The sequence below is a fragment of the Emiliania huxleyi genome, assembly GCF_000372725.1.
Source record: "Emiliania huxleyi CCMP1516 chromosome Unknown EMIHUscaffold_134, whole genome shotgun sequence".
In the NCBI taxonomy this organism is placed as follows: Eukaryota; Haptophyta; order Isochrysidales; family Noelaerhabdaceae; genus Emiliania; species Emiliania huxleyi.
Genome location: NW_005201249.1, coordinates 298,280 through 316,302, shown reverse-complemented (window position 1 = coordinate 316,302; position 18,023 = coordinate 298,280). Strand labels below are relative to the sequence as shown.

At 65.6% G+C, this 18,023-nt stretch overlaps 4 protein-coding genes across 4 annotated transcripts; 1 reads left to right on the top strand and 3 right to left on the bottom strand.

The window, feature by feature from the left end:
- Positions 1–6,900: 6,900 nt before the first annotated feature.
- Positions 6,901–8,443, bottom strand: EMIHUDRAFT_110431 (hypothetical protein; the record flags this gene model as incomplete). The annotated part of the gene is made up of 2 exons (XM_005788565.1): positions 6,901–7,899; positions 7,970–8,443. The coding sequence occupies 2 exons, from the start codon at positions 8,441–8,443 to the stop codon at positions 6,901–6,903; spliced, it is 1,473 nt and encodes a 490-aa protein (XP_005788622.1).
- Positions 8,444–8,624: 181 nt separating this feature from the next.
- On the top strand, positions 8,625–10,008 carry EMIHUDRAFT_440699 (hypothetical protein). The gene is made up of 4 exons (XM_005788564.1): positions 8,625–8,970; positions 9,125–9,214; positions 9,283–9,372; positions 9,505–10,008. The coding sequence occupies exons 1-4, from the start codon at positions 8,632–8,634 to the stop codon at positions 9,610–9,612; spliced, it is 627 nt and encodes a 208-aa protein (XP_005788621.1). The 5' UTR covers positions 8,625–8,631; the 3' UTR covers positions 9,613–10,008.
- Positions 10,009–10,054: 46 nt separating this feature from the next.
- Positions 10,055–12,732, bottom strand: EMIHUDRAFT_467259 (hypothetical protein; the record flags this gene model as incomplete). Its single annotated transcript, XM_005788563.1, has 6 exons — positions 10,055–10,166; positions 10,211–10,513; positions 10,800–10,900; positions 11,315–11,419; positions 11,917–11,935; positions 12,250–12,732. The coding sequence occupies 5 exons, from the start codon at positions 12,730–12,732 to the stop codon at positions 10,229–10,231; spliced, it is 993 nt and encodes a 330-aa protein (XP_005788620.1). The 3' UTR covers positions 10,055–10,166; positions 10,211–10,228.
- Positions 12,733–14,627: 1,895 nt separating this feature from the next.
- EMIHUDRAFT_226796 (hypothetical protein) lies at positions 14,628–15,248 on the bottom strand (the record flags this gene model as incomplete). Its single annotated transcript, XM_005788562.1, has 2 exons — positions 14,628–14,690; positions 15,111–15,248. The coding sequence occupies 2 exons, from the start codon at positions 15,246–15,248 to the stop codon at positions 14,628–14,630; spliced, it is 201 nt and encodes a 66-aa protein (XP_005788619.1).
- Between the last annotated feature and the right edge of the window lie 2,775 nt (positions 15,249–18,023).

Below are 18,023 nucleotides of genomic sequence, written 5' to 3'. Positions count from 1 at the left end.
CGGAGCTCTGTGCCGGCACACAGAAGAGCCGTGCGGCAAGAAGAGCTCGATGGGGAGCGAGAACTGCCAGAGGTGCTCACCCAGGTTTCGGAAGTCCGCCTTGATGCGGTCAGTCCCCCCCAGGTTTGACCGCGCAGCTCGCAAGACTCGTCGAACACTCGTAGCCTTTCTGCGCCTCTGACTCTGCAAGCTATGCGGGAAGAGCAGTTTATTCGCAATATATCGACGAGTTCGAGAGAGCCACAGGCTTTCGCTCGGGAGGGATTGAGTGCGTCGCGACGGACTTCAGGTTACACCTGAAAATCTGACGGTTCTCGCTCCCCATCGAGCTCTTCTTGCCGCACGGCTCTTCTGTGTGCCGGCACAGAGCTCCGTGCCAGCCCTCCAGCGTGATAGGAATGAGTGTATCGCTTTGTCCTTTGACGGATCGACCGTGCTTATTATCAAGACTGAAATGACGCGTACACAGTGACACATCAGACGACACATGCTCTCCCACCCGCCGGGACGCAAAACGCTCTCGACGAGAGCCACAAGAAGGCGACCACACAGCAAGCCGCTCGGTCGATCACGTTGCTCGCTCGATGCCGGCGAGCGCATGGCGCACGCCTTGGACGGTGGCGAAGCCAAAAACACCGGCAGTGGCCGTCCGCTGGCGTGAGCGGCGGCGGTCGAGACTCACCCTTCGCGCCGACGACCCAACCTCACGCGGAACAACCCAACCCAAGCACAACCCAACCCAACACGAAACAACCCAACTCAAAGCACGATTCTCAAGTTGGGCCCTCAGGTCCATAAAAGAGACACGCGTCGCTTCCCAAGATCCCTCATATGGGGAAATACACAAATTTATTCGTTAACGTTAATCCCCCTGACCGACGTGCTATCTCGGAGTCCACCCGGGGCAACCCGGGAAATGCTCCGACGACACGCTCTTGCTCACGCAAAAGCATCTCACCTGTTGCGGGGCAAACCTCCGCTCACAGCGGTCCGCAGCTAGCCGCGCTTACTAATCGCCACTCTCATCTCACGACCCGCCCGCCCTTGCCGCCATCCCGCCCTCGCGAGCAGCGGTGGCGAGCAAACGGCGGTGCGACGCCGCCGGCGCGGGAAACTCAGCCAGCCTCGGCACCGCCCTCTCCTTGAGAGCGGTGGCCCAGCCGTGGCGGCGCTGGAACCAGTCGGCAGAGGGGCGGCCCTCCTTGACGAGGTGCGCCTTGTCCCTCGGCCTCGGCCGGCCGTCCCCTTCTCGCACGAGGTGCGCGAGGGGGGCGCACGGCCGGCCGCCAGGCGCCGCCGCGCCGCCCGGCTCGAGGCAGTCCGCGCGCGTGCTCCACGGCTCGGGCGGCGCAGGCTCGCCAGAGAGGCGGCCCGCCAGCACCTTCATCAGCCCCGAGAAGGCGTCGCGAGACCCGTCCTCGCCGATGTACGAGCCCGCCCTCCGCCGCCGCTCTGGCCCGCACGGGGACGGCTGCCACAGCCTCGCCTGCCGCACCGATCGCGCGTGGCTGTGGGTCGAGGGAGCGGCCCGCGCCCGCGAGGCGTTGCAGGCGGCGGGCGCGCAGCAGTCGAAGGCGAGCGTGGTGTAGAGCATGCGCTCGCGCGCCTGCTCACGCCGCGAGGTGTCAGCAGCGCACGAGGAGGGCGAGGAGGGCGGGGAGGCAGCCGGTGCTCGCGCGCCGCTTCGCCCGTCGCACGGAGCGCCGCCTCCGCGCCGGGGCCGAGGCTGCCCAGCACCTGCGGCAGCTTGGGGATGCGAGCCACGTCCACCGCGAGCGCCGCCTCCTCCCACCGCCACTCGTCGCGCAGCTCCTGCTCACGGCGGAAGCTGTGAAGAGACGCCGCCTCCTCGCGCCGCCGCGGCGCCGCCTCGCTCCTGCAGCGGCATCGCCTCGAGCGGGTCCGAGAGCACCGGGATGCAGCCGTGGAGAAGCGCCGGGAGGTAGCGGTCCGAGTCGCCGTTGTCCCACCCGCGAGGGGAGAAGCAGAAACGCGATGTGCGCATCGCGGACGGGATGTCGACCGCGTTGACGCCGCTCCGCCCCGTGTCGTGGATACACACGCCCGGGGCGTCCACCAGCTGGAGCAGCGTCTTTCGGGCGGGGTTGCTGCCCACGCTTCCCCGCCCGGCCCAGTGGAGCGAGCAGTTGCGCGCCGCCGTCGGCGATGGCGCCGCCACGAGGCGCCCGAGCGCGGCGACCCTCCCCTTCCGCCCCAGGCCGCACTCTGGGCACTCGGCCGTCCTGCGGCGCGGCAGTCCGCACAGCGGCCCGCAGGTGTGCGCCTCGTCCGAAGGCAGCCGCACGTCGAGCCCGTGGGTGAAGCAGTTGAGGCAGTGGCCTCGCTGGCTGGTGAGCTGGTCCGCCCAGCCGCTGTAGAGGAGGAAGAGGACGAGCCGGCCGGGGCTCGCGGGGTTGAGTGCCTCCCAGCCGGCGCCCCACAGCCTGCGGATCTCCGCGGCGTGCGAGCCGTTCCAGACGTGGTTCCGGCGGTCCTGCGCGGCGTCAGAGTCGGTCGGCGACCACTTGTGCGGGTAGATTGGACGGTCGTAGCCCGTGTCTCCCGGGCCGTGGTCGCCTGGCAGCAGCAGCACGTGCCGCGCCTGGCCCGCGTCGGCAGTCCGGTTCCACCACGGCCAGCGCGAGCGGAGGTAGTGGAAGATGCGAGCGATTCGCACGTCGCCCAGCGACCTGCAGTTTGAGTGCGCGGGGTGAGGGCCGCGGTAAAATTGCGATGGTGGGGTCGTCGCACAGGCGCCTCATGTCTGCCCGGCTAAAGACGTTTGGCGGGAAGCCGGGCAGCAGCCAATAGTCGGCACAGTCCCCGTCGGGCTCGTGGTGGACGCTCGTGCGGACCCACTGCAGCAGCGCTTTGCCCTGGCGCCAATAATCGGGCGCAGCGTGGAGGTGCTTTGGGAGCGTGTAGGTGTAGACGCGAGGGCGAGGGCCGCCGCGATCGCAGTGCGGCGGGGTCTGCATCGGTGCCGTACCCGCCACCGCCAGCTGCCTTCCTCGCCGCAAGTTATGTGCTATGGCTGCTGACTTGGTGGGGTGGGTAGCGACGGAGGGGCAGACTGCTCCGTAGCACGCGGCCGTCAACTCGTGCACGGCCGTCGCGATGACACGTCACGCACGCTGGCGCGCGGGTTTCTTTTTTTAAGAGAAAGCAAGAATATTTTCTTTAAAAGATTCGGCTGTGTCCAGCAGTCCGGACCCGGTGCTAAGGCCGGTGACAGTGTGCCTCGTGTCGGCTCCCGAGCCAATCGTGTGCAGCGTGTGTGTGCGTGTGGGCCCGTCCTCCATGCTTGGAGGTGTGTAAGACTGAGTACTGATTCGCCTTTTTGGAAAGGACAACTGGTCGTCGGATTTGTGAACGCCGAGCTGTGCAGTGACCGCCGCCGACACGCCGACACGAGCTGACCGCCGACACGCTGACACGCTGACACGCTGACGCTGTCAGCTCGTGTCCTCTCGTCGCTCACACACTAACACGTCCACAGACTACGCGCGGGCAGTGGACAAGCACGTGGATGTGTCTGAGAACGAGTCGTCTCACGACCTGCACGGATGCTGGCCGGCTCACTGGACAGGAAGGACATCTTTGCCATCCCTCTCAACGCTCTGCAGCCCGAGGCGTTCAACCCATCTGGGCACCTCAACTTCTCGGCCATCAAGCACGCCCAGCTTGAGTTGGACGTCGAGACTTGGTCGAACGCTGCAACAGAGAAGGCAGAGCAGTACCAGTTCGATGTGTACGATGTGTACGCGCAGCGAGGATCGGTGTAACCCGATCCACGGAGGCGTGTTTTCTGACGGCCGACCGTCAGTGCACGGAGTTGCCCCTTCTCCGACTGCCCCGGCTAGTTCACGAGTTTCGCGGGAGTGACCCCAAAAGCGTCAAACCCGAGACCTAGCGCGGGTGGGCTGGAGGGGGCTCGCTGCAAGGAAGGGCGGTGTTAGAGGCCGATCCCCGTAGTCCGCCCCGTTCCTCCCTATCGGGCCGCATGAGCGGCCTCGCCTCGCAGATTCGTTTCTCGCGCCTGGGTCAGGCGCGCGGGGCATCCCCCGGGTCGCTCGACCAGCGATCCGAAGAGTGGCCGCTATGCGAAGGATAGAGCGGGGCCCTCGACGCCTCTGTCCGGCCCTGCCTCCGAGGGGGGAAGGGAATTGCGGGGTCCCCACGGGCGCCTCAGTTCGGCCCTCCCGAGGGGGGGAGGGGAGCAAGGGGGTGGGGGGATCGGGGCGATGGGGAGGGGTCTCGGTTTCGTGTGGCTAATACTTGCCTTTCGGGGAGGGGCCTCAGGAAAGGCGAGTCCAGCTCAACCCTACGTCTTCCCCTCCTCCCTGGGCCACATCCTCCCTGTCGCCCCCCCCAGCACTCCAAGGTGCCAAAGGAACAAACAAGGGCACAACAAACAACAGACGACAGGAAGTAACATGCGAGGCTAGAGCAGGCTTGCTCCACCTCGAGCAATCTCGCCGGCCGGCGAGGCACGGACGAGACCGTGTGTGGGGTCTAGTGAGGTGTCTATGGACGCTCTCTTCATGTCCTCGCCGCCGAAGGGGCGGCCCCGCTTGAGGTGGCTGGCATGTGTCGCCAAGCGTCGCCCAAGCGGGGAGGCCAAGCCAGATTGATCCTTGTCACGTGAACGTCTGTGCTTGTGCGTCTTGCGTCCGGGGTTGTGTTTTTGTGTATCGCGCGCCTTGCGGGGGGGGCGCGGAAAAGAGGAACCTCTTAGCGCCATCGCCACGACGTGCTACGAAAAAATATATTCACCGGCGCCGTCGCTGCCCCCTCCGACCTCGCCGTCGCCCCAGCGGCCGCCGCCCTCGCCGCTGCCGCCGCAGCCGCCCTCGATGCCGCCGCCGCCGCCGCCGTCGCCCTCCTCCGCCCAGATGGGGACCCGCTGGCTGAATTCCACGGGCGGCTGCGCGACCCCGCACGGCGGCACTGGACGGTACGACGAGAGGTGGCAGGTGTCTGAGATCGTGTGTCGCGACGAGTGCGCGCGCATGATCGACTGCCTTGCGTACGAGTTTGGGCAGGTTGGGAGCTTCAGCCTCTGCGAGCTGCACAGGGAAGTGATCGCCAAGACATTTCGGGGTGAGCGAGGCGTCACATGCCACGTCAAGGACTCGGACCAGTTCCGGTCGATGCTCTGGAGCCTGATGCCCTCCACGTCTCCCTTGCCGCCGCAGCCGCTGCTGCCCTCCGCGTCGCCCGTCGAATGGGCGCCGCCTGGGGGTGTGCAGGGCGCCTGCCGCAGCGCCACGTGTGACATGCCGGCCTCGCACCCGACACAGTGCTTTGGCTGCTATCCGGGCTGCAACGCGCGCAACGCCCACGACTGCAAGGGGATCCAGGACGCGTGCTCGCTTGGCGCCTTCGAGGCGTTTGCCGGCGTCGATCAGGCGCGGTGCCAGGCTCTCTGCGAGGCGGATCCGACTTGCCGCGCGTACGAGTGGAACGTCGCGGGCGTCTCATCAGGCAGACCTTGTGAGCTGCACTACTCAGACGTCTCGTACACCGTTCATCACGGCTCCCCGTTCCGGTGCTACCTGAAGCCGTCCTCAGGGAAAAGGGCTCGCTCGCTACTCCTCGGCACGTGACACATATCCGCTTTGCGTGGCGGCGGGGCGACATCGCGCCGGCCGCCGGCGGAGCGGCGCGCGGCCGCGGGCGCCCCGGGCCCCGCCCGCGAGCGCCGAGCGGCGCGCGGAGTCCGGAGAGAGCGGGCTCGAGAGTTTTGGAGAGAGCGCCGGTGGGTGTGTTGTAAGCAGATGAACACTGTACACTTGAAGTAAGTTGTAACCGCCGCCGTGGCCGGAGCCACCAGCCACCACCCACCGTTTCGCGTTTTTCGCACACGCGTACGTGGCTGGGTTCACAGCGATTGAGGAAAATGACGAAAATGACGAAAACACTTGAGAGAATACTGACAATAAGCTTCACAGCTGAAATGTGATCTGTGATCTGTAAGGGTCCGCCCGCAGGCGCATTTTGTATACCGAGGCGGTGCCCGGTGCCGAACCTGTCGGACCTTAAGACAGCATTGTAGATCCCTGGGCGAGGGTGGTGGAGAGGGCGGCCCGTCGGCGCCAAACCACCTCCCACCGAGGCGGGCAGGTTCCACGCGTTCCCGGACCGCCCCGTTGGAGGTAGACCGCTCGTCTAGCCAATCAGCCTTAAGCGAGCGATCTGGCCGTTGGAATGGCCGAGGTTGGTGGACTTGCGTCCTCGCATCGATCGTGATTACAAGCATTGTTACAATTCAATCACGAACTGACGGTCAGAGTTCATCGGCTGAAATGTGGAATATAAGCCAATATATCGCAATATACGGTCCGGATATATTGGAGAATATTGGGATATATTGGCTTATATTGCGATATATTCGCCCTGTTGATACGTCTCCAGTATATAATAATCATAAAAAAGGTTCTTGTGCGGGGCGCCACTGGGCCGGCACTTTTCTTTTTTTCCCTCGCTGCGGTCGGGTTGCGCAACCAATGCCCAAAAAGCCGGTCCAAGATAGGTGGGAGGCTTTACGCAATAAGGCTATCGAAGCCCAAAGTTTGACACCATCGTGTCAGAAGTAGTCATTGGTACGTTATATCCCGGACTTCGTTGTACCCGGGTACATCCCGGCGCCCCCAAAATTTGGTTCCCCCCCCCAAATTTGGAACGCCTGCGTTGTAGAGCGATGTAGAGGCGCTCTTCAACGTGAAATCTCTACAACAAACTCTACGGCGTCAGAGCCAATATTGACCGAGGGCTCTGCTGGCCTGCCGACTCTCGCCGACCCTTCGGGCTCACACCACGGCTGGCCATCGCGTGAACAGGACGTGCCCTTCCGTTTTAAGGCAGTTCAATACCTTCCCCACCCGATTCGCCTTAAAACTACGCGACGCGCCGCATCCGCGCCGCGTAGTGCGAGTCGAGCTCGTGCCGGTGCGTCCACGTCTGGAGCACGTCGCCGCCCCAGCGCTCCCTCGGCGCGGCGAAGGGTCGCAGCGCGGCCGCCTCGATCCGCTCCAGCTCGAATCGGCCCGCGTGCCGCTGCAAAAAGGCGGCGAGCACGTCGTCGCCCTCCTCGGCGCGCGGCGTGCACACCGAATACGTCACCACGCCGCCGACGCGCACGCACGCGGACGCCGCGTCGAGGAGCCGCCCCTGCAGCGCGGGCAGCGCGGCGAGCTGCGCGCGCCCCTTCGCGCGGTGCTCCGGGTTACGGCGCAGCGTCCCCATCCCAGAGCACGGCGCGTCGACCAGCACGCAATCGGCGGCTTGCGCGCCGCCGGCGTGGGCTGCGAGGGCCGCGCGGAGGGCTGGCACGTCCGTCGCGTCGGCGGCGACGGGGCGGACGGCGGCGGCGACGCCGAGGCGTGCGCTCGACTCCTCGATCAGGCGCAGCTTGCGGCTGTGCAGCTCGACGGCGACCACGACGCCGCCTTCGCCGAGCAGAGACGCGAGGTGGGTCGTCTTGCCGCCGGGCGCGGCGCAGAGCTCGAGCACGACGGCGCCGCCCGCCGCCGGCGCCGCGAGCGCGCCGATCAGCGCCGCCGCCGCGTCCTGAACTGTCCAGTGCCCCTCCGCAAAGCCGGGCAGCCGGTGCGGCGCCCCGCCGCCACGCACGAGCAGGCAGCCCGGCGCGGCCGGGTGCAGCGTAGCGTCCACTCCGGCGCCGACCAGCGCGGACAGCGCGGCGTCGGCAGTGCAGCGCGCCTCGTTGACGCGCAGCGCCAGCCGCGGCGCCCGCTGGCTCGCCTCGGCCCAAGCCACGACCTCCGCCTCCGCCGCTGCCGCCTCTCCGCCCTCCTCCTCCAGCGCCGCCGCCTCGTCGCCGCGGAGAGCGCGCGCCACGTCGTCGAGCAGCCACTCGGGCGTAGACGTGCGCACCTAATGGATCGGGATGGGTCTCGGCTTCGTCACGCAGCGGCGCACCCAGAGTTCTCTTCACTGTACTCACCGCGAGCGCCGCGCGGGCTCCGAGGCGAGGGTCCGCGTCTGGGGAGACGAGGCGGCCTCGGCCGCGCGCGAGGTTGCGGAGCACGCCGTTGACGAAGCGGCGCTGCGCCTTTGCGCCGATCAGCGACACCGCCTCGTCGACTGCTGCGTGGTCGGGCGTCGAGAGGTGGAGGAGCTCATATGCACCGATCCGCAGCGCCACGGCGGTGGGGAGCGCCGTCCGGTTCAGCGTCGCAAGCTGGGCCAGGCTGTGGTCCAGCGAGCGGGTGTGACGAAGCACACCGTACACCAGCTCGGTGGCAAGCGCCCGGTCGCCACCGCTCAGGCCGCCCGCGCCCTCGATGGCGGAGGAGAGCGCCCGGTCGGCAAACGCGCCATCGCGCGCACAGCGCAGCAGCACGCGGTGCGCCACGCCGCGCGAGGAGGTGGGCGCAGTGACAGCGAGGCCTGCGAGTGCAGGGAGAACGGCGAGCATCGCACCGAATGGCGTCGACTACAACCAGCAGCGTCACGGCCTTCGTGTTTCTTCTAACAACGTCGCTGCAGCGTCGAGGGACTGATAAACGCAGCGGTGTTGAAGATACAAAGAGACGGAGGAGCCGTGTTCTTGACTCGGAAAAAGAAATCCGGCCTGGTCGTCGCTACAATCATTGAGCGAGCGGCATGTTCATGTGTATGTTGCTGTGGACGACCGCCGCTCTGGTCGCGGCGCTCCCCGCCTCGAGGCCTGCGCTGGGCGGTCGTGCCGCGCGCTCGCCGCAGCCCTGCTTGCTCGCCGAGCGGCCCTCTTGGCTCGGCTTCATGGGCCGGAAGGAGCAGAACTGGCCGGGCCACGATGAGATCGTGTCTCGCTTCATGAAGGCTGACGTCGTATTCCTCAAGCCCGAGGACGACCTGATGTCGGCGGCGCGCATCCTCGACGCCTCCGGGATCACCGGCGCGCCCGTCCTGGACGACGGCAAAGTCGTCGGTATCCTCTCCCAGACGGACCTGCTGTACAAGGTGCCGGCAGAGAGACTCGGCAGAGAGATGCACCGCGAGCTACGCGCGCGAGAGAGAGAGAACGAGTTGGTGTCTTGCTCCATTCCCTTCTTCCCTCCCGCCACACCAGAGCCAGCGCCGCAGTCCTGACCCGCGCCTCCTCTGCTGTTGCGAGGTCGCCGGCCGCGCCTCGCTCAAGCTCGGTGGCGAGGGCGCGGCGAGCGTGCGGTACGCGGAGAACACGGTGCGGCTGCGCAAGATTGAGGCGCAGCGGGCCTCTCGTTGACCTGTCTCCATGAGCCTTCCCTGAGCCGCCTCGGAGCCTTCCTGCAGGCGGAGACGGTCGCGTCTGCAATGTCTCGCTCGCCGGCCTGCATCGAGGAGACGGCGACGATGCAGGAGGCGGCGGCGCGCATGCTCAAGGCGAGAGGGAGAGAGGGAGAGCGCGGGGTGTAGCCGGACTGTAGACGCGACTGCATGGCTCTCCGGCGCGGGATGCCCGAGGGTCCGCCTTTGCGCCTCTGGCAGCCGCCTCACGGCAGACCCACTGCACAGGCGCGGCACAACCGGCTGTGCGTGGTCAACCCGGTCGGCCGGCTCGTGGGCATCATCACCTCGTCCGACATTGTGCGGTTGGCGCTGGCCGAGGAGGCATCCGTGTGAGGGTGGGAGAGGCGCATCGTCGCCCGCGTACTCGCTACTCCGAGACTCCGCGACAGTGCGCTCGCCCCGCCACGCGCCTCGGACTCTTCGGGCGCCCTGCTGGTCTCTCTCTCCCTCCCTCCCCATCCGGTCCGAAAAGGTTCGCGTGTGATTCTCGATGCTTGGGCAGGGCTTGCCCGCTGCCCCGCACAAGGGGACAGGAGCGGGCACCCTGTTTGACACAGTCAAAGCGGCGCACCGCGAGGCCCTGACTGAGATCTGACTTCTGAGTGTACTCGAGTCTCTATTTGATGCCGTGTGGCGTGTGGCTCTCTTACTACATTGTGTGGGCTATTGTCGTGGTACATCTCTCTCATCTGAGTCCAGGGCCATAACGATTGTGACGATAATTGCTTTTTGGCCTTTGCCTTGCGCTTTCGGCTTTGGCGAAAATCCGAGACGGGCGCCGCGCGACCGCGAGGACGGGGAGGAGCGCGGAATCCGGTATCCGCCCCCGCTGACGACTGCTATGTGACGCTGACGGTCTCCCTGGGCCCGGGGCGCAGCGAGCCAGGCAGCAGGCACCGAGCCAACCCCCAAGCGCGGCGCATGCGAGCTCATGCAGCTCGCACAGGCGCTACTGCTTCAGCGCCGGGAGGCTGCCCTGTGCCGCCGGCGCGAGTGGCGAGGTTGTTGGGCTGCTGGGCGAGGAGGACCTCCGCTCGCCGATGCACCACGGCAGCCGCAGACTCCACCCGCCGCTGCCCCACCCGCCGCCGCCCCACAGCTCCCACGGCCACGCGGCGGGCGGCGGGGCGGACGGCGCCGCCTCGCCACGCGCCTTCGCGGCGGCTGCCTCCTCCTTGCGCCTCTTGCGCCGCAGCTCGCGCCCAATCTTGGCGGCGGCGCGGCGGTCAAAGACCTGGGCCGGCGGCGGCGGTGGTTGGCGGCGGTGGTCCGCAGGGTGCGGGCGGGAGGGCGCAAGCGGCGGCATGCAGCGTGACTCTAAGGGCCAGCGGCGTGAGAGTGTGTCGTCTCAGGGGGGGTGCTCCCCTCTCTCTCTCTCTCTCTCCCCCCCCCCCCCCCCTCTCTCTCTCTCGGGGGGGGGTGCAGTGTGTGTGTGTGTGTGTGTGTGTGTGTGTGTGTGTGTGTGTGTGTGTGTGTGTGTGTGTGTGTGTGTGTGTGTGTGTGTGTCTGGCGGCGCAGACCTCGTCGACGATCCCGAGCGTGAAGGGGACAAGGATCGCGACCAGCGCGGCGGTGGTCGCCGTCTCGACCACGGCTCGGCTTAAGTATGGCGCCGCCACGCCTAATCTCGGGTAATCTCGCGTGATCTCGCGTAATCTCGGGCGGCTCAAGTATCGCGCCGCCACGCCTGGCGTCATATCTCCCCATATCTCCCCATATCTCCCCATATCTCGGCTCAAGTATGGCGCCGCGACGCCTGGCGTCAGCGATCGCGCCCCCTCCATCACCGACGGCGAGTCGACCGCCCGCATGATGGCGCGCGCCGCGAGATACGGAGAGAGGAGGCCGGCGAGCGAGACCTGCGGGGGAGGGAGGTGCGGCCGAGCTGCAGCCGAGGTGCGGCCGAAGTGCAGCCGAGCACGGGCGACCACCGCTCGGCTCAACGGCGTCCCCCGACTCCCCTTCCAACCCCCGCCTTACCCCCCGATGTTTCAGACTGCTCTCTCTCCCCCGACCTCTCCCCGCCCTGCCCCACCCCTCCCCCGTCCTGCGGGGGCCTGCGCGGCGACGCGGGCGGCGACGTTCTCAAAGAGGACCGAGACGAACAACACGAACTCCTCCTCTCCGAGGTGGCCCGAGCCTGCGGGGGCGGGTCTGGGCTGGGCAGCTCCTCTCGGGCAGCTCCTCTCCGGAGGTCTCGCGCCGTCGAGGTCGGAGATATGGGGAGACATGGGGAGATATGGGGAGATATGAGGAGGTCTCGCGCCGTCGAGGTCGGAGATATGGGGAGACATGGGGAGATATGGGGAGATATGAGGAGGTCTCGCGCCGTCGAGGCCGGAGATATGGGGAGACATGGGGAGATATGGGGAGATATGAGGAGGTCTCGCGCCGTCGAGGCCGGAGATATGGGGAGACATGGGGAGATATGGGGAGATATGAGGAGGTCTCGCGCCGTCGAGGTCGAAGCGCTTGGCGAGCTTGAGAACGTGATCGCGCGAAGGCGGCGTCACCACCGCCAGCGCGCGCAGCTGCAGATACAGCTTGAGCACCACGCAGTAGACCTCGGCATGGTCCACCTCCCCGTCGCCTACGCGTCCACGACACGTCCATGACACGTCCACGAGACCCCGGCACCGGCCCACCTCCCCGTCGCCTATGAGGACGCGTCCCGGACGTGTCGTGGACGTGTGCCGAGGAAAGAGCGCGGCCCGCATCTGCCGTCGCCGGAGATGTCGGCGTCGCGGAAGGCGCGCAGCGCCATCGAGCGGAGGGACGCCTCCTCTGCGCGCGCCTGAGGGGCGGAGTCGGGAGGGCGGAGCTATCTAGGAGCAAGGGAGAGCAAGGGAGCCGACCCTCGGCTCCTCCTCACTCCCCTCACACGACGGCCCGGAGCAAGCTCGCTCGATCTCGCTCGATCTCGCTCTCGTTCTCGGTGTTGGGCTGCGCCTTTGCCGACGCGACGAGCACCTTGACCTTCTCGTTTGCGCTCCACGCCACGGACCTGCCAGTCATCGTCTGCCTGCCCCACCGCGAGGCTGTCTGAAGGCCGACTGCGGCGACGGCGAGGAAGGAGGAGACGACGAGGAAGGCGGACTCGCCGAGCTGAGAGATGACCGACGCCACCATCTCGCGAGGGTCGAAGCGCGCGTTCCGCAGCCTCTCCGCCAGCACCCACCCGAGGTGCTCGTCGTCACCCTCGTCGTCGCCCTCGCCGTCGCTGTCGCCCTCGCCCTCGTCGCCTTCGGCCGCCGGCCGCGCCGTGGCGGCGGCGTCTCCGCCGCCCCGCAGCCGCTCCCGGATGAGCGGCATCAGCGTAAGCGAAAGCGCCAGCACGAGCATCGCCATGCCAAACTGGAAGCTGAAGAGAGGCGGCGCTGCCTCGATGACCTGCGTCAGCAGCGCGGCCGCCGCCGGCGGAGGAGGCGGAGGAGGCGAGAAGAAGCCGCACATCGCTCGAATGGGGATGATTCAATTCTGGCCGAGAACGATGGAGCGCGAGGAGAGGGCGTGGAGAGGGAGCGGAAAGCGGGAACGGAGAGAGCCGACCTGTCCTTTCTTACAGGCCGAGAGAGAGAAAGTCAGGTTTTTGCTTGAGTCCGGGTTTTTTATGCGTATGATTGTAAGGGCGTGGCGTGGTTGGGAGGCGGGTCCACAGCCGCCGTCCCAGGCGACGAGTCCGGGCAGTGCACGCAGGAGCGATCGCACACCCTTTGTTCGACTTCGTCGTTGAATGAATATACGAACCCAATCCCCAGTAATTGGGATCGGGTAATGACACACGAGAGAGCGTGAATGGGTAATGACACACAAGAGTGGGAGATCAATCCCCGGGCAGCGACGCCCCCCCCCGATTGAGACCAGGGGAGGTCGAAAGCGGCAACCCGGCTGCCCGAAGCGTGAATGACACAATGCGAGATTGGACCTCGCGGGCGCGGGATCGCTCACGCAAAGCGGGCACCGCACACGACGTGAGCGGTCTGGCCGCGCACATTCATAATCTCGTCGCGAAGTTTGAAGAACCGCGTCGAGCTCGCGAGCGGCTTCGTAAGGAAGTCGCTCACATTGCCTTCGCCCTCGATCCAAGGGACGCGAATCTCGAACTTCTCCACCATGTCGCGCACGAAGAAGTGACGCCGCTCGACGTGCTTCATGCGACCGTGGTGTTCGGGATTGTAGGCGACGTCGCGCGCGCCCTTGTTGTCGGTGCTGACCTCCGAGGGACCGTCGACGGCGCCGGGGTCGAGGTCGGAGACCAGACGGCGAAAGTAGACCATGTCCTTCGTCGCCTCGGACAGCGAGATGATCTCAGCCTCACACGACGAGAGGGCGACGCAGGGCTGCTTTTTCGACCCCCAATTGATCGTAGCTCCCTGCCACTTGACGAACCATCCCGATGTGCCGAAGGTCGTAGACAGGTTTCACGCAGCGCGTCTTGGGCGGCTCGACGGCGGAGGAAAGACTCTGCCTGCTCGACGTACCACTCGTAGGATACGGCCTCGCCACTCTCCTTCTTGATGTACCTCTCGACCCTGATGTGGGTCCGCCAATCGTTGGAGATGTCGGGTTGAGTGACGAAGAGATGGTCGATCCTCTGTATCTTGGCGGTGTCGGAGGCGATGACGCGCAGAGCAGGTGGGACGCGCCGCTGCGTCTTCTCGAAGTCCCTTGTCCAGTCGTCGAAGGTGTCATTGTTGAGAAGCGGAGGCGCGCCAGTGAGAATAAAGTTCGACGCGGCGTTGATCACGATCGCGCTCTCTTCCTCGGTGTACTGGACGGTTGGAAGCTTCTGGAGGATGGCAATCCCGTCGTTCTCGCAGTCCCTGAAGAACCTCGTGAAGTGCGTAGGGAAGTCCTTGAAGCAGAGTTTGATCACGTTCGCAAGCCGCTGTAGCTCGAGCGCGAGCGACAAGAATTCGTCGCCGAAATCGATTGTGGCGTGGTGACATTTCTAGCTGCTCGAGATGCTCGAGAGCTTGCCGCGAGGGGCGGTCGAGGCCTCTGTCCGACAGATGCGGGGTTACAACCGCACGGGCGAGTGGCCAGAGCCCATTCTCACCAGCCCTGCCCCGCAGCGCGGCCGCTCGCCAAGCCCCGTCGATGAGTGGTCAGATGGTTAGTGCCCGAGAGCGAGGGGTCCGGGGGGGAGCACAAACATAGGACGCCCAGCCTTGCCCTCGTGCCGCCGAGTGCATATCCTATGCGAGAGAGATCCCCTGTGCCCTGTGCCCAGCCCTCTCCGCGCGGCGATGCGCCCTCCCCCCTCGCTTTTGCAAAATCCTGCAAAGGTGGGGACGTGTCTGTCCTCGACCCAGCCCTAGCTTGGGATGTCCGTTGTATTTATTTATTTATGGTGACATTTCTATATGACTGGGTGGCAAATGATCGCAGTGGGCGTCAGAAGACTCGTCCTTGCGCGAGGAGAGCTCGATAAACTCGAGGGGCCAGGATATGCAGCGAGGAGGGCGGAGCTGCGCCGAAAGGCGAAAGAAGCCGCGAGAACAAGGGACCGGCAGGCGGCGGCGGCGTCGCAGAACGAGACAGAGGAGAGCGACACGACAGAGGAAGAAGCGACAAGGGAGAGCACGACGAGAAGGGGGCGACCACGAGGTGGCACGAAGGTCGCAGCGAGAATCGGAGAGAGACTGCGAAGAGAGATAGGAAGAGGCGGACGCCCAAGGGTGGGCGACGGCTAGTGCACCACACCCCTCTCCTTAAAATCCCTGTGTGGTGGCGGCGTGCCGTCCTCCCATCCCTCCCTTGGGTTGTCCGTTTTCTTTCTTTTTTGGTGACATTTCTTTCTAGGGTGGGCGACGGCTAGCGCATCACACCCCTGGCGGCAGCAGCAGCTCCTCGCGAGGCGCCTTCGGAGGGGTGCCACACCCCTTTCCCAGCCGCGCGCGAGTGTTGAGCTCCGATTTGCGCTCTTTTTCGCACACGCCCGACGCTATTCGGTGATAATCGACCATCCTCCGCTAGCAGGGCTTCGTCGGGCGCGTCTTCGTCGAGCGGTGGTGCATCTCCCATGCTCCCACCCGCGCCCTCCTCGCAGCCCGCCTGCGGCCGACACCGACGCCCTCACGTGCTCACCCTTGTCGTAGGTGCGGGTTTTTGCGTGGCCCCCGTCGATACCGGGCGCTGGGCGTTGTCTGGGCTTGTCGCCGGGCGAGCTGGCCCCTCAGCCGGCCGCGGAGCGGAGGTGCGAAATCGATGCGGCGCGGCCCCTGCGCGCAGACTGTCCGGCCGGCGCGCGCATGGTTCCGTAGCCCGTCTAGTGCCTCACTGACCAACTCCAGCGCTACGGTGTACGTGGCCGGTGTGGTACTGGGACTGGGCAGCCTTGGGGCGGGCGGAGACCGCCGTCTAGCGGTCGCACTAGTCTCTTTTCGTTGTTCGACCTGTTTGTTCGACGGTTGTTCGACCATGTTTTGAGCCTTAATTATTAATTCGGGTTTGTGTCTCTGAAGTCGATACTAGCGTCTATAACTTGCCACAAGCATGCTTTACAAAAGTCCTGCTGAGCGGGACTCGCAGAAATGCCGTCCGCGCGCGCTGTGAACCAGTGCCATGGTCGAACGTTGTTCGACGACCCGTCGAACACGTAGCGAAAGAGAGACCGCTTATATCGTTCCCTGGCTCTCGAGTGGCTTTTGGTCTGAGCTGTAGGTAGCGGAGTAGGACTTAGGGCTGGGGGCTTGGGGCACCCACCCCCAAAGTCCATGCAGTTACTGAAGACGGCGGACCATGTGGGACGCATCGAGTATCGACCTCTACTGCTTACCCAGCCTTCGAGTGTATCCTGGCTGTGGTCCCACACCCACTGGTGTCCATCTCAGAGACCGCAGGAGGTCATGAGGGTCGATGGGAGTGCCAACCCCACATGCCAGTGAGGCAGAGCCAGAGGCGCGAGTCGGAACGCCGCGACCGTGGTTTGGTCTCCCAATTTTCCTAGATCCTACAATCGCTGTGAACCCAGCCACGTAACACTTTCGACGGGCGTCTTGATCGAAACCCTTGTGCGAGAAATCACGACCCCCACCGAGCCGCGCCGCGTGATTTCTCGCGCGCGGCTCACTCGCTACCACCGACACCCGTGCGTGTCACACTACTGCGGAGGGCAAGTGTTGTAGCCTGCACCGTTCCTTCCTGTTCCTGAGTAGTCGCTTCGCGTCATCAGCCAATCGTACGGTTGACACCGCTGCGAATTGACAGCAGGCAAGCAAGTCAAGCCGCAACACCACGTGCACGCCTGGTCTAAATACGACGACCGTGAATCTTTGGAAGCAACACACTCGGCCTCCGTTGTGATGAGATAGCAGCCACCGTAGCTTTCGTACAGGAGCGGCGGCGGAAAAGGCGGGAGGGAGGGCGGCGATGCTGGTGCTGGTGGTGCAGGTGGCTGCAGCGACGGCGGCGGCTCCTTCCTGTAACAGGTCCAAACAGGATTTGATTGACTTCCAGCTACCGGTTGTGCACTGCCAGCAATGAAAGTGGTGTTGCTCCAGCATGCGCGGGTCGTATACAACACGCAACCGAAGGCATATGTACCACTGGTTCTCGAGTCAGTCATGTAGGCGATGCAGTTGCTATCCATGAGGCAATGCTGAGGACAGTCTGTGATCCAGCTTGCAGAGCCAAGGCCATAACAACGTGTAAGCTCTAGGCCGGCCGCATCGACACATACCCCAGATGGTGATAACTGTTGGAATGAAGGAGGCGCTATCGGAGGCGGCGGCGGCGGCGCAGGCGGCGGTACCGATGGCGGCGGCGAAGGCGGCGATGTCGGCGGCGTCGGCGGCGAGGGCGGCGAGGGCGGCGAGGGCGGCGGCGGCGTGGACGGCGGTGTCGGCGGAGTCGACGGCGGCATCATGCCCACAAACTTCCGAAGCGACTCGAACTGCTCGGTGACACTTCCACCGTCCGCTGTGACAAAGTCCGTCGCGTGCAGCTCGCCGCTGCACGTCAGCTTGCCGTCCCCCTCGCCGGTCAGGCGGGTCGCCGTCAGGTCGGGCGTGCGGCTGTTGAAGGAGAGCGTCGCTTTCGTCCCCGTGATGGCGAGCTCGGTCTCGTCGCCGGTCGCGGAGGAGAGCTGCCGCCGCGCCGCTGCCGGCGGGCGAGCCGCGGCCGCCGGCGGGTTGGGCGGGGCCGGCTTGTCGCGGAGCGCGCCGATCTTGGCGTCTTGCGCGGCGTTCTGAGCGACGCACTCCTCGACGCGCTCTTCAGCAGCCTGCATGCGCGCCTCCAGCGCCTTGAGGTCCTCGGCGCTCACCAGCTCGACCACCTCGCCGCCGGCCGACATCTGGACCTGCTTGTGGTCCGTCTTGCTCTTGCGCGCGGCGAGTAGCTCGGCGATCATCTCGTCCTTCTTCTTCATCTCCTCCTTGAAGTCAGCCAACGCCGCGTCCTTCTTCTGCGTCTCCTCCTCCTTCTTCTGGGTGTCGCTCTTGAACGCCGCGAACTCGGCCATGATGCTCTTCAACGTGACGGGAATCTCGGCGCTATCCGCAGCGGTGGAGACCTTGGCCGAGTCCTTCTGCGCCTCGCCCATGATCGTGTCGGCCGTCTCCGTCTCGTGCACGATGGCGTCTGAGCGCAAAGCCGCGAGCGGCGTCGGCAAGAGGTTGGTCGCGAGGAGCGTGGCGCCCGCGCCTGCGTGTGTACGAGAGGGACTGGGCGTCAGCATGGAAGGTGCTGAGCGGAGTAGCTGTTCTCTCCCCCCCCCTACCCATATCCTTCCTACTTTC